Source organism: Moschus berezovskii, chromosome 22 (assembly GCF_049115385.1).
Source record: "Moschus berezovskii isolate FMDL1 chromosome 22, NW_MosBer_1.0, whole genome shotgun sequence".
In the NCBI taxonomy this organism is placed as follows: Eukaryota; Metazoa; Chordata; class Mammalia; order Artiodactyla; family Moschidae; genus Moschus; species Moschus berezovskii.
In genome coordinates, this window is record NC_142481.1 from 19,791,592 (window position 1) to 19,805,200 (window position 13,609).

Consider the following 13,609-nt stretch of genomic DNA (forward strand, 5'->3'; position numbering starts at 1 on the left):
TTTAATGTGGATCATTCTTAAAGTCTTCATTAAATTTGTTACAATATTATTTCTGTTTTATGTCTTGGTCCTTTGGCCATGAGGCACATGTGATCTTAGCTCACTGACCAGGGGTTGAACCTATACCTCCTGCATTAGAAGACGAAGTCTTAACCACTGGACCACTGGGGAAGTCCCTCTCAACCATTTTAATGCTCCCTTTCATTCGTGTAAAAAACTCCTATTCCCCTTTGACATTTCTGGTAAATGACAGCAGCTTACTATGTGCCCCATACTGTTCTGATATATTCTGCTCACTGCTCCATTAACTATCACAACTAAACAAATCAAAGCCACTGTAATACCATATATAATTTCTCAGGCTGCGTTGTTCCTGACTTCCCAGGTTCTGGAGAACTATAGGTCAAGCCACAGAGATACTTAACAAATGTTTACTGAGTCAAAATAAAAAAACCCATTAAAGTGTGGAACAATCTTACGTAAGGATGCCAAGGAGGCAAATGGCCAGACACCCCCCTGAACTACCAACCACCCACCCAAACCTATGAGCATGGGCCTCTGATAGATGTTAAAGAACCATGTGTCCAAAGCTGTAAAAAAGATCACAGGGACAGGACTGTCTGGAAAGGCATGGAGAGTTCTCCCCAGGACTCGACCCACATGCTGCCAGCTTTTCTCCCTTCCAGTTGGCACAAGCAAGGAGCCCAGGGAGCCCTGCCCATAGCAGCTAATGTGCTCCATGGCTGCCAGGAGCAGTCGGGACCAGGAGCTGCTATGGCTCTTTGAAACTTTCTATAAGTTACATTGCCCCTAGGGTTGTATCAATTCTATTCTCCTACCAGCTTCTAATATAATTCTTCCTTAATGGAAATAACCACTCACTTGAAGCTCAGATTTAAAAGATTAGCAGTTAGGGACTTCTCCAGTGGTCCAGGAATCTCTAGTGGTTAAGAATCTGCCTTGCAATGCAGGGGACAGGAGTTTGATCCCTGGTCGGGGAACTAAGACCCCACATGCTATGGAGCAACTAAGCCCAGACCAGAACTACTGAAGCCCATGCACCACAATGAACGGTCCTGTGTTCCACAACTGAGACCCGACGCAGCTGAACAGATAAACATATATATACTAGGAAAAAAAAAAAAAGACCAGCAGTTAGATGTTTTGAACACAGGGTGGCTGCTGACTGACATTTCCAACGTAGACTGTTTCCCTGGACCATTAATAGTCACCAAGCGTTGCATCAGTTAACTGAATTTATTTATCTTTTCAATTGCTAATATAACAACTGAGATTACACAGCAGCAGATATTTTAAACATTAAACCAGCAAGAAAAAAAAAAACAAAACTTACTTTTTTGGAAGACAAAGGTTTAGAAGCCAAGGAAAAGCCATCTAAAATTTTGCCAATGTAGCGAAGGTCTTTCTCTGATTCTACAAAATGATGTAATTTGATTAGTTCCAGAGGCAAAGAAGATTAGAATAAGACAGAAGACCTTAGTTTTTTATCTCCAAGATCATAAAACACTACAGTGTTCACTGCTATCAGTAAAAGGGAGGAAAGAATGGCCTGTAAAGCCCTCACACCTCTGTTGACTCAGTGACCAGCAGCCCAGAGCACACCGCCCTGTGCAGATTAGGCTGCCCGTGGCACCTCAATCAATATTGTTGAGAAAAAGTACCTGAGGTCCTAAGCTAAGGGGTACCAGAGAATATACTCTATGGAGTAAAAGATCTCAAGACCATCAAGAGAACAATTATGGATTAAAAACTACAAAGAACTTTGAAAGAGTCATGAAGAACCATGGGGCGACAAACCTCCCAGTTTCTTTAGCAACCATCCAAACAAGGCACAGAAGGCGGTACAGCCAGGTCAGCCTGTAATCTAATCACCGGACTAATTAAAGGTGCTTTTGTCTTCTTCTCAATTGAAATTCAAGCAAGAGATAAAGATCACTAACCCAGGATACGACTAAGGCCCTCTGACTTGCAGCTAGGGATGGTTTTATTGGTCTCAGAGACAAGCCCTTTGATTCTCAAGGACTGTCTCCACTTAGAGGTTATGCTGAAAATCCATATGCATGAACTGCATTTTCTGTAGCCAAAAAAGCCCCTGCTACATGACTGCCAGCACTTACACAAGCTGGGTGCCGAAGCAGGCATGGCTACGTGCTGTGTAGGTGGTGCTGAGGTTTTAAAACCATTTATGTCGCAGCACTGGCCAGTAACTACCCTCCCCTATAGCCTCATTCTTTGTACTTGAGCTGACTTAGAATGTCTGTACCAGCTTCTGGAAATCCCTAAGATCCTGTAGGGAGATATAGGACTAAATTTTACATTCTCGGAATTTTGTATTCTTTTAAAACCCAGCAATTTCACTTTTATGAATTTGTTCTGAAGAAATAAATTAACGTCTATACACAGAGAGCCCGTGAGACTATTACAGCCCTACTGATCAAAAAAATAACAACAATTTAAAAATCAGCTGTGGAGGCTGGCTACATAAAGACTCACTCAGTGAAAAACCGTAAGGTCAGAACTGTAGATGGTGTGACCCTAAGGGGAGGGGAGGGGACTGTGGCAGACAGGTAATAAGGGGAGGGTGGGGAGCTTAGAGGGAGGCACCAGCTCAGGCTTGATGGGGAGAGGAAGGGGATTTAAGGCAAAGGTGCCATACAAAGAAAGAGCCAAAGATTTGGCGGAGAAGGCATATTTAAATATGTATTTATTCTAGATTAGTAATTACTATATAAATAATGTTAACATTAGTAATATAGTGTATATATATATGTATATAAAACATATATAACAGTATATATTAATGTTGATATAGCTAGTATTGGGTTGGCCACAAAGTTTGTTTAGGCTTTTTCATACACATTATGGAAAATCCCAAATGAATATTTGGCCAACCATAAGGAATAACTAGCATATGGCAATACAAGTTATCATATCAATTAATATGTTATATTATATATATAACATATATTAATATGTTATAATATAACATATTAATTGATATGATAACTTATATATATATATAATATATATAACGTTAATATTATATGTCTTCTTTTCAGTTAAAAAACCAATAAGTAGTCTTGGGAGAAAAATCTGAAAATACAGGTGAGCAAAAGGAAGAAAAATAAAAGCAGCCTAGTTCCCACTCGGATGTGACGTCTACTAATATCTGGCTACACACCCACCCAGCACCTTGTATAAAACCCTATTTGTTGGGCTTCCCTCACAGCTAAGTTGGTAAAGAATCTGCCTGCAATGCAGGAGACCCCGGTTCAATTCCTGGGTTGGGGAGATCTCCTGAAAGAAGGGAAAGGCTACCCACTTCAGTATTCTGGCCTGAAGAATTCCATGGACTGTAGCCCATGGGGTCCTAAAGAGTCGGACACGACCAAGCGACTTTCACTTTTTTAGTGGTGATGAGGACAGAGGCCACTCACACACATAGTGCTGGGTTTCTATGGGACAGGTGAGTCACTGCCACACCCACTGTCCAGAGGCACAGGGAGGTAAAGCAGCCTGCCTAAGGTCACAGCCGATTACTGAGGACAGCCAGGACTGGAGCCCAGGAAGTCTGTCTTCAGAGTCCGTGCTCACAGCCATCAAGCAAACTACTTCTGAAGACTGTTTTTGTACCTGATATTTTCTCTTCTGGAAATGAGAAAAATTGGCATTATTTTGGGGAGTGATGCTTAGATTATTTAGATATATTTTATAAGTATTAGATCAAGCTTGACCTGACTATAGCTAAAAATGTCTAAATGGATTGTTTTACTTAGACTCTCGTCTCCTTACTTTAAGCGGTTGTTATAGGAGGTGTCATTTATTCACCATTTATTCTTTGGGGCAGGTTCTATGCCAAACCTGTGATGCCATTTAATCCTTACAATGCCCTCAGAGTGGATTTTATCCTCACTTTACAAACGGTTATAAGCCTCATGCAGCTGGGCAGTAGACAGGTGGGATTTGAATTTAGGTCTGATTGAGGAGAGAGCCAGGATTCAAATCCAATTCTGACTGGATTCAAACCACATGTCATTAAAACCTACTGACTCCTCCCTATACCTTCTCTGGAAAGAAAAACTGAAATCCTACTTAGATCCATAAGGTCTGAATCACTCTAGACTCTGACTTGAAATTCCAGGTGTACTGAGAGAAGTCCATCTCCGAGTTCCACAAGAGCCCCGAAGAGCCAGATACACAAGTGAAGAGATGGGCTGGACACCAGTCTCCATCTTGCTGCAGGCTCTCTGGACGGACCGCCTGGTCCCCACACCTGGCTTCCTGACCAGTTTCTTGAGTTGGCCTCCTTTGGCCACCAGCCCAGTTCCTTGAGCAGGGAGTGCTACCCTCTGACCAAGTGTCAACTCTGACTTGCAACATGAGCCAGCACCTGTCCACATACTTGCTGCATTCTGATTCCAGCCCCCTCCTCCTCCCTACTCGACCTTGCCTTGACAGCTGACTTCGGCCTTGAACAGGTCTAAATCCCACTTCTTACTCCCCACAGTGGGCCTGTCTTCTCCCCACTATGTTTCTCTCTCTGCATCTTTGACCAGTGACTTCCTGCTCCACAGAGGCTGACCCTCCAGTATTGACTGGGCAATCCCTTCTTCCTGAGGTCCAGACACTTGGTCCTACCATCAGTTGTGGGCCCATGGAATTACCTTTCTGACTCTTATACTGCCTGGGTGCTGTCCAGCCATAGAGTCCATCCCCGGGCTCCTCATCCTTCAAAACGGTATCGTACTTGGATAGAGTTTCTGTGGCATAGATATCATCATCTTCTTCTTCCAGGGCACCTACACCAAAAGCCTTCAAAAACAGAATTTCACACTGAGCAATTTCAGGTTTTTAGTGTATGCTTTCATTGAAGGATGAAGCTACTATAAGGATATGACTGATCAGAACACATTAGCACTTGGAGGTCACTAAGACGGAAGCAAATGGAGCCCCAGATTAACACATGGATCCCGGTCTTTTGGAAAACAATGACCAGAGGGGAATGTCCCGCCTCCTGTGCTGCAGATACCCTCCAGGCTCAGCAGCAGCCAAGGTCGGGGTCCCAGTGCAGGAAGATAAGTGGAGAACACACCCAAGCAGCCGTGCAGGGGGGTAAATGAGACCTCCAAAAGAAGAAAGGAAGAATGTTCATCTACTGAGGCCAGGGTTGGTGACCAGGGTCTAAAGACCACTGTTACTCAAATGGCTGCGAAAGGAACTCCTAATCTTTGTAGGAAATGGCCAAGAACAAGTATTACTTTGTGATTAAAGGATTGGGTAAAAAAACAAAACAAAACATGTATAGGAAAGAAAAGGATCTCTGAATCAATTTGAGAGAACAGCAATCAGGAAAAGCTCTCCATCTCCTCAAAGGTCAAAAGCAATTCTCCCAAGTAAACCCTACACCCAAGTTCCTGACTTAGGGCTTGCAGCACTGGGAAAGAGTTGGAAAGGTAGTAAAACATGGACCTGAATTTGGAGCGGCAAACTGTGATTTAACTATTAATTAAATCAAAGAGGTAAGTGTGGTTTTCTGCTCAGCCCAGCACGGGTATGGGAAAGCAGTTCTCACACTGAGAAATGCGCAAACTTCACCATTAGGTCACAGGCTCACATATTCAAATCAGGAGGGTATGTTTTAAATATCTTCAGACAAGCTCTTAAGGAAAATACAAACCCTTTAAGGTCTTCATTTAGTCAATCAATAATGAGTGCTTACTATGGGGCAAGGGCTTCGAAGGTGGCACTAGTGATAAAGAACCCACCTGCCAATGCAGGAGACATAAGAAATGTGGGTTCAGTCCCTGGGTTGGGAAGATCCCCTGGAGGAGGGCATGGAAACCCACTCCAGTATTCTTGTCTGGAGAATCCCATGGACAGAAGAGCCTGGTGGGCTATAGTCCGCGGAGTCGCAAAGGATCGGACACGACTGAAGCAATCTTGCACGCACTCACATGCATGCACTATGGGGCAAATACAACATGACAAGAATTCTTCTTTGTCAATGATTCCCTGTCTATAAAACAGAAAACACTTTTACCTGGCCTGAAATTCCCAATTTTCTCCCTCTATTCACACCAATGTCTTCAAGAAGATGGCTGGTCTCTTCGGGTCCCCCACTAAAACGATTAAAATGTTCTCCTGAGGTTCCAAACAGTGCTTGGTGGGGATCCAGGCCCTTGTAAGCCAGTCCGTGTACATTATCTTTGGGTGTGAAATCCACAGGTGTGACATCCTTGGGTGCAAAGGTCACATTTTCTGGCAAGTAGTCATCATCTTCATCCTATTTTCAGCATTTAAAAAGTGGAATGCAGGTGAGTCACTGCTTGGCGTAAAGCCTGTAAAATACCATTTTCAAATGCCATGATTCATTTCCCAGACAACAGTAATCATACTTTCGTTTCCGCTATCACAGATCACTAAATCAAGTCCCCGAACAAGTGACACGAACACAAACAACTCCATACTTTGTAACCTTTTTTTTTTTTAATTGAAGTACAGTTGATTTACAATGTTGGGTTAGTTTCAGGTATACAATAAAGTGATTCAGTTTAATAACATATATCTTTTTCAGATTTCTTTTGCATTATAGGTTATTTCAAGACGTTGAATACAGCTCCCTGTGCTACACAGTAGGTCCTTATTGTGAACAACTAAGCGCGTGCACACACGCACAGTGTATATATTTTAACCTCAAACTCCCAATTTATCTCTCCCCCTTGGCCCCATCACTATCTCCTTTGCTAACCATAAGCTTGTTTTCTGTATCTGTGAGCCTATTTCCGACAAACAATTCCATTTTAAGAATCTGAACAGACTGGGGGCACCAATGGGGCTGGCATGTTGCTGAAAGTATTATCTGGCATAATGAGGACAGTTTCAGGGTATGGGTATTTCCCTGTAAGAGGACAGGACTGATTTCTAAAATTTTCTGACCTTAAATGTCACATTCATAAAATAACAGGTGCTAGTGTGCCAAACTGAAGGTCAAGCATTCTATACAATACCTCAGATCCTTCAGAGCCTCCAGGGGGTAATGCACAACCATAGATTTTTACTCCAGGATCTAGAAAAGAGATTTCAAATGCATTAGCCAGGGGTGACTAGAAATACAGAAAGCTGATTCACTGACACACTTCAGAGGAAGATGGCTGAGCCTGTAAAAGGTGCTCCAGCTTTGGAGTCGGGCACTCATCACTTGGGTATCCCACTAGCTCCTGCCCGACCTGTACTCTGGCAGCAATGCACACAGTGACTGCCCAGAACCATGGGGAATCGGAAAGAAAGTACTGTCTCCTCCAAGAGTTCACAGTCTGGCTGGGGAGACCAAAGAACAGGAATAAACAGAAAATAATCATGTTAAGCTGCAACACTGTTTTGGTAAAGGTAGGAAACAAGAACTTTCATAGGCTGCTGGTGGGAATGTAAAACAGTACAATCCTGCCAGAAAGCTTGTATTACAGGCGAAAAACCTTAAAATATGTGCACATCACTTGACCCAGCAATCTTATTTCTAGAAACAGATAGTCATCAAAAAGTATGCTGTAGGGGACTTCCCTGGTGGCCCAATGGCTAAGATTCCATGTAACCAATGCAGGGGGCCTGGGTTCAATCCCTATTCAAGAAATTAGATAATACACAGCGTAATTAAGAGTTCATAGGCTCCAACTAAAGATCCCACATGCTGCAATGAAGATCAAATATCCTGAGTGCCATAACTAAGACCCAGCACAGCCAAATAAATAAATAAAGACATAATTTTGAAAAAAAAAGTCTAACAACTAAGAGTTTGCTGCCACAACTGAGGCAGCAAGCATCAAAGATCCCACATGCGGCATTTGGGACCGGGCACAGCCAAGTAAATATTTTTTAAAAGTCCGCTGCAGAATGACTAGTAATCAACATACATACCAGGTTTCTGTCGGCGTGGTCTTCTCTTTACTCGAGGACCAATTCCTTGTCCTTCCTTCCAACCCATTTTTCTTAGCAATTCAAAACCAACAGATAATCTAGGATATCAAGGTACCAACAATGAACTTTTTAAAACACCAAGGAACAGTAGGAAACAAGCAACTCTTACATCTGCCATGCTTGAGCCCTTCTCCCATCCCTGTTAGGATTGCATGGCCCTGCTGTTCTCACCACAGCTGACGGAACTTGGGGAAGTCCATCAGATGCCCCCTCTCCCAGGGCTTTGAGATGGGCACACAGATGCCAAGCATGTGGCCTGGGAAGCCATGATGGTCTGAGGCTGCCAAATCAGGCCACATGACCAGGAACAGAACAAAGAGGTATGCAGAATGGGAGGGTGGAATGAGGGGAGAGCCCTTAAAATTGTGAGGCAGGGGATCAGAGGGAAGCCACACCAGCTCCTAATAAACAGCTCTGCAGCCTCCAGTAACACAGCCAGTGTCTAGAGTTCTAGAGTATGCCATGTAGTAACAGTGCAAGGTCCTTTTAGCAAAACCCCCTTTTGTACTCAAGCTAGGCTAAGAGGGCTTCTCCTACTTGCAGCTAAATTAACCTTAATTAAGATTATCATCATGCAAAATGCCAGGCTGGATAAATCACAAGCTGGAATCAAGATTGCCAGGAGAAACATCAACAGCCTCAGACATGCAGATGATACCACTTTAATGGCAGAAAGTGAAGAGGACCTAAAGAGCCTGTTGATGAGGGTGAAAGAGGAGAGTGAAAAAGCTGGCTTAAAATTCAACGTTCAAAAAACAAAGATCATGGCATCCAGTCCTATCACCTCATGGCAAATAGATGGGGAAAATGTGGAAACAGTCTCAGATTTCATTTTCTTGGGATCCAAAATCAATGTGGATGGTGACTGTAGCCATGAAATTAAAAGATGCTTGCTCCTTGGAAGAAAAGCTATGACCAACCTAGACAGTGTATTTAAAAGAGACATCACTTTGCCAACAAAGGTCCATCTAGTCAAAGCTATGATTTTTCCAATAGTCATGTATGGATGTGAGTGTTGGACCATAAAGAAGGCTGAGCACCAAAAAATTGATGCTTTTGAACTGTGGTGCTGGAGAAGACTCTTGAGAGTCCCTTGGACAGCAAGGAAATCAAACCAGTCAATCTTAAGGGAAATCAATTCTGAATATTCTTTGGAAAGACTGGTGCTAAAGCTGAAGCTCCAATACTTTGGCCACCTGATGCAAAGAGCCAACTCACTGGAAAAGATTGAGGGCAAGAGGAGAAGGGGGGTAACAGAGGATGAGATGGTTGGAAGGCATCACTGACTCAATGAACATGAATTTGAGCAAACTCAGGGAGACAGTGAAGGACAGGGAAGCCTGGCGTGCTGCAGTTCATGGGGTTGCAAAGGGTCAGACATGACTGAGCGACTGAACAACAACAAGATTATCATACATAAGCAAGGCAGTGGTGCCAAGATCAGAGAGGTCAGAATTAAGTTCTTCCAGAGAGGCCTGGCATGCTGTGATTCATGGGGTCGCAAAGAGTCAGACACGACTGAGCTACTGAACTGAACTGAACTGAGGGATGTCCCTGGTGGTCTAGCAGCTAGGACTCTGAGCTCCTGATGCAGGGGACTGGTTTCCATCTCTGGTTAGGGAACAAGATCACACATGTCACAACCAAAGATCCCACAGTGAGTGTGTGAAAGTCGCTCAGTCGTGTCCTACTCTCTGCGACCCCACGGACTATGCAGTCCATGGCATTCTCCAGGCCAGAATACTGGAGTGGGTACCCTTTCCCTTCTCAAGGGGATCTTCTCAACCCAGGGATGGAACCCAGGTCTTCTGCATTGCAGGTGGATTCTTTACCAGTTAATCCCACAAGCTGCAACTAAAAGAGCCTGCATGCCAAGATCAAGGGTCCTGGAGGCCTCAACCAAGACCCAGTGCAGCCACATAAATGAATTAATTACAAAAAAATCCTTCTTACTTCGCTGGTGTTATCAGGTCATCAAGCAGAGTGGCTCCAGGAATAGGAGCAGTAGCCGCTGCTAACTGCCGGGCCTTTTCTCGTATCCGATCTTTGGTTTTAGAAGCAAAATCGTCTGTGGTAACAATCGATTTAGGTGCTATCCCAAATTCACTAAGATCCTTAAAAAAAAAAAAGACAGAATTACTCACATTATTTGGAAAGTAATTAAGTATGGTACATCACATGGCTTTATTTCTCCGAAAAAAAAAATTTTAAACTATATACTATAAAACTGAGTTAAGGATCAGCAGAGCAGCTGATTTCCAGTGATTTTGGATATGTTAAGGCCAGTGGCCAATGACAAAAACGCTTGACAGTGGCCGCTCAGTGAAGCCACTACAGGCAATGCCATGCTAGGAAGACAGGAAGTAAGGGCTGTGTTGTATGTTCTTCTGGGACAATATCTCAAAGGTCAGTGTGAAGGGGGTAATCATAGAGTCGCAGTCACCAATTATTCAGGAGCAACTCTGTGCCAGGCCTAGTGTTAGGAGCTTTTGTATTTACTGAAGCAGTTACCATTGGTAGCCTGTCCAACAACCAATGCCCCTTCCTCTTTCCCCACAGAGCCCTGAGGCTGTCCAGGCACCAGCCTTGCTCTGAGCCACCTTGCACTTCAGGATTGGTGTCTCTGGTGGGGTATGGAGGGTTCAGGATGTGGGCAGTGGTTCATGTCTTATATAAGCCAGGCATTCTGATCCCATTTTCCTTGCCAGGGACTGCTTTAAGAATGGGTATAAAAGAATTCACCAGAGCAGATGTGAGGGAAAATCCACCAGGTGGTTTCTTTGCTCTCAAGAAAAGATTCCAAGAAGAAAGTCCTCCTTCCAATGGGTAACGTCATCACAAACGTGCCACCTAGAACTACCACAGCCACCTCACAACGGCAAAGAGAGCTCGTGTAAGGACAAGATGATGTGCATAAGATTACTAAGAACCTGGGACCCTGCTGACGTCTAGACTTATTTCATTAGATATGCTTCCTCATAGCTTATGCAGGTCAAACAGGAAAAGGACCACCCTTGGCCTTTCACCTGCAGCCCAAAGCATGCCCATATAAGTACTTTACTTAATCTTTATCACAAATGAACCCATGAATAGGTTTTAAAGAACAGGTTTAATTTTACAAGAAAACAGAGCCCTACCTTTGGGCTGCAGGACCGCTTTGGAACCCCCCACTGTTTACCCCAAGAAGCTGGCGGTCACGGTCGCTTTAATGAGACACGCAAATGCCTGCATGGGACTTCCTTTCGCTCCTTTCTCCAGTCATTTACTCCTCCTGCAACAGCAGGATGGCATCACCAACTCAACGGACATGAGGGTGGGTGAACTCTGGGAGCTGGTGACGGACAGGGAGGCCTGGAGAGCTGTGGTTCATGGGGTCACAAAGAGTCGGACACGACTGAGCAACTAAACTGAACTGAACTGAAACAGCAGTATGTGTTTCAAGAGTCGCTGTGGAAGGCTATGGAGTCAGCTCAGCAGACATTGCACTTTTGGGGCAATTGGGGCATTTTCAAGTAAATTTGCCGATATATGACCTTCTGCTTACACTCCTGACTTTAGAAACTGGCACCAGCCTGTTCAGGCATTACACCAATGAACGAGAATCCATTCACGTGTAGGGCACTATAAAGTCCAAATACCAAAAAGATAAAATCTTACAAAGAGGAAATCGTACACTGGACTTTCTAGGAAGAGAGAAGGTGCCACAGCAACTGCCCACCCACATCCCACTGGCAAACTGGTGGCTATAGTTCCGCACACCCACCTCTTCATCCATAAAATCTTCGGGACCAAGAACAGACTTGTCTGCTCTGTTCTGTCGTGAAGACACAAAGGAAGAGGGTGTCCATCCTTGAAAGAAAAGAGTTTAGAACATTATAATCACAGATGGTATTTTGGTTCATGATTAAATAACTAAATAGCACATAGGGAATTGAAACCTCCAATAACTGCAAATTCTCAGTGACTTCTCAGCTCACTGCTTACATAGACACAATTAGGCCACATAAACCTATTAATTTCCATGTGCCCTGTTGTCAGAACTTAGGGGATACAGTGAGAAATTCTTCTCTCCCCAGAAGAATTTGCAACCAAGAGAAATCAAATTATGCATTGCAAGTTAAACAGTGGGTTGGACACGACTGAGTGACTGAAGTGAACTGAGATGATTGAATAGAGAGAACCCCAAGGACTTAGAGAACATGGAGCCACAACATGGCAGGAGCCTGGGTTTCTGAGCCACCAATTCAAAAGGAGGCTCCCAGAAGAGTCATCAGAGTGAGAATACACACTCTCTTACTCTCTTATGTGCAGGAACCCTTCGTCTTTGAGTCCTCAGCTCAGAGCTCTGTGCCTGGAGCACAGCGGGATCATCAGAACACCTGATGGTTGAGTGGATGAAAAGCTGCACAGATAAACAGAGATCAGGCCCTGAGCCTTTGGAGTGGGAGCACTGATTCCAAGACCCTAGACTACCAGGGAACTAACACTAGGGAGTATCAAATAGTGAGAACTCACACAAAGGAAACCACTTGACTACAACAGCCAGCATCACCCAACCACCAGTAGCACCCTGTGCAGGACGCCTCATCTAAACAACAAACAAAACAAAAATACAAACCCAATTATCAGCAGACAGGATTATCACCTCCCTCAGCCTTGGCCATCAGAGAAAAAACAAACAAAACCTTAGCACAAATCTCACCCTCTACAAAGATTATACAAACCACTGGACCAACTTCAGGAGGGCAGAAACCAAAAGGAAGAAAGAATTCAACCTTGAAGCCTGGGAAGAGGAGACCTCAAACACAATAAGTTTAAAAACAAATAATGAAAAGGCAGAGAAATACTACACAAATGAAGGGACAAACTAGAAACACAGAAGTCCAAATAAATGAAGAGGAAATAGGCAAACTACCTGAAAAAGAATTCAGAATAACGGCAGTAAAGATGATCAAAAACCTTGAAAACAAAGCGGAGAAAATGCAAAAATCAATTAACAAAGACCTAGAAGAATTAAAGAATAAACATGCAGAGACAAACAACACAATTACTGAAATTAAAAATATTCTAGAAGGAATCAATAGCAGAATATCTGAAGCAGAGGATACATCGGTGAGCTGGAAGATAAAATGGTGGAAATAATTTTTGAAGAACAGAATAAAGTAAAAAGAATGAAAAGAACTGAGGACAGTGTCAGAGACCTCCAGGACAATATCAAACACAACAACATTTGAATTACAGGGGTCCCAGAAGAAGAAGACGAGGAAAAGAAAGGGTGTGAGAAAAATTTCAAAGAGATTATAGTTGATAATCTCCCCAACATGGAAAAGGAAATAGTCAAGTCCAAGAAGCACAAAGAGTCCCATACAGGATAAACCCAATGAAAAACACGCTAAGACACATACTAATCAAACTAACAAAGACTAAACACAAAGAAAGAATATTAAAAGCAGCAAGGGAGAAGCAACAAGTAACATACAAGGGAAACCCCATACACTTAACAGCTGATCTTTCAGCAGAAACTCTATAGGCCGGAAGGGAATGGCAGGATGTATTTAAAATACTCAAAGGAAAAAATCTGCCACCAAGATTACTGTACCTGGCAAGGATTGCATTC

The 13,609-nt window shown here is 43.4% G+C and overlaps 1 protein-coding gene across 1 annotated transcript in view; it reads right to left on the bottom strand.

Moving 5' to 3' along the window:
- GPATCH1 (G-patch domain containing 1) overlaps positions 1-13,609 on the bottom strand; it is a 54,990-nt gene that overhangs the window by 26,754 nt on the left and 14,627 nt on the right. Inside the window, exons 3-9 of the mRNA XM_055412320.2 lie at positions 11,756-11,841; positions 9,946-10,106; positions 7,933-8,030; positions 7,029-7,087; positions 6,062-6,304; positions 4,686-4,833; positions 1,355-1,434 (exon numbers count right to left, since the gene is read on the bottom strand). Coding sequence (XP_055268295.2) covers positions 1,355-1,434; positions 4,686-4,833; positions 6,062-6,304; positions 7,029-7,087; positions 7,933-8,030; positions 9,946-10,106; positions 11,756-11,841 — 875 coding nt within the window. The remainder of the gene's footprint in view (positions 1-1,354; positions 1,435-4,685; positions 4,834-6,061; positions 6,305-7,028; positions 7,088-7,932; positions 8,031-9,945; positions 10,107-11,755; positions 11,842-13,609) is intronic.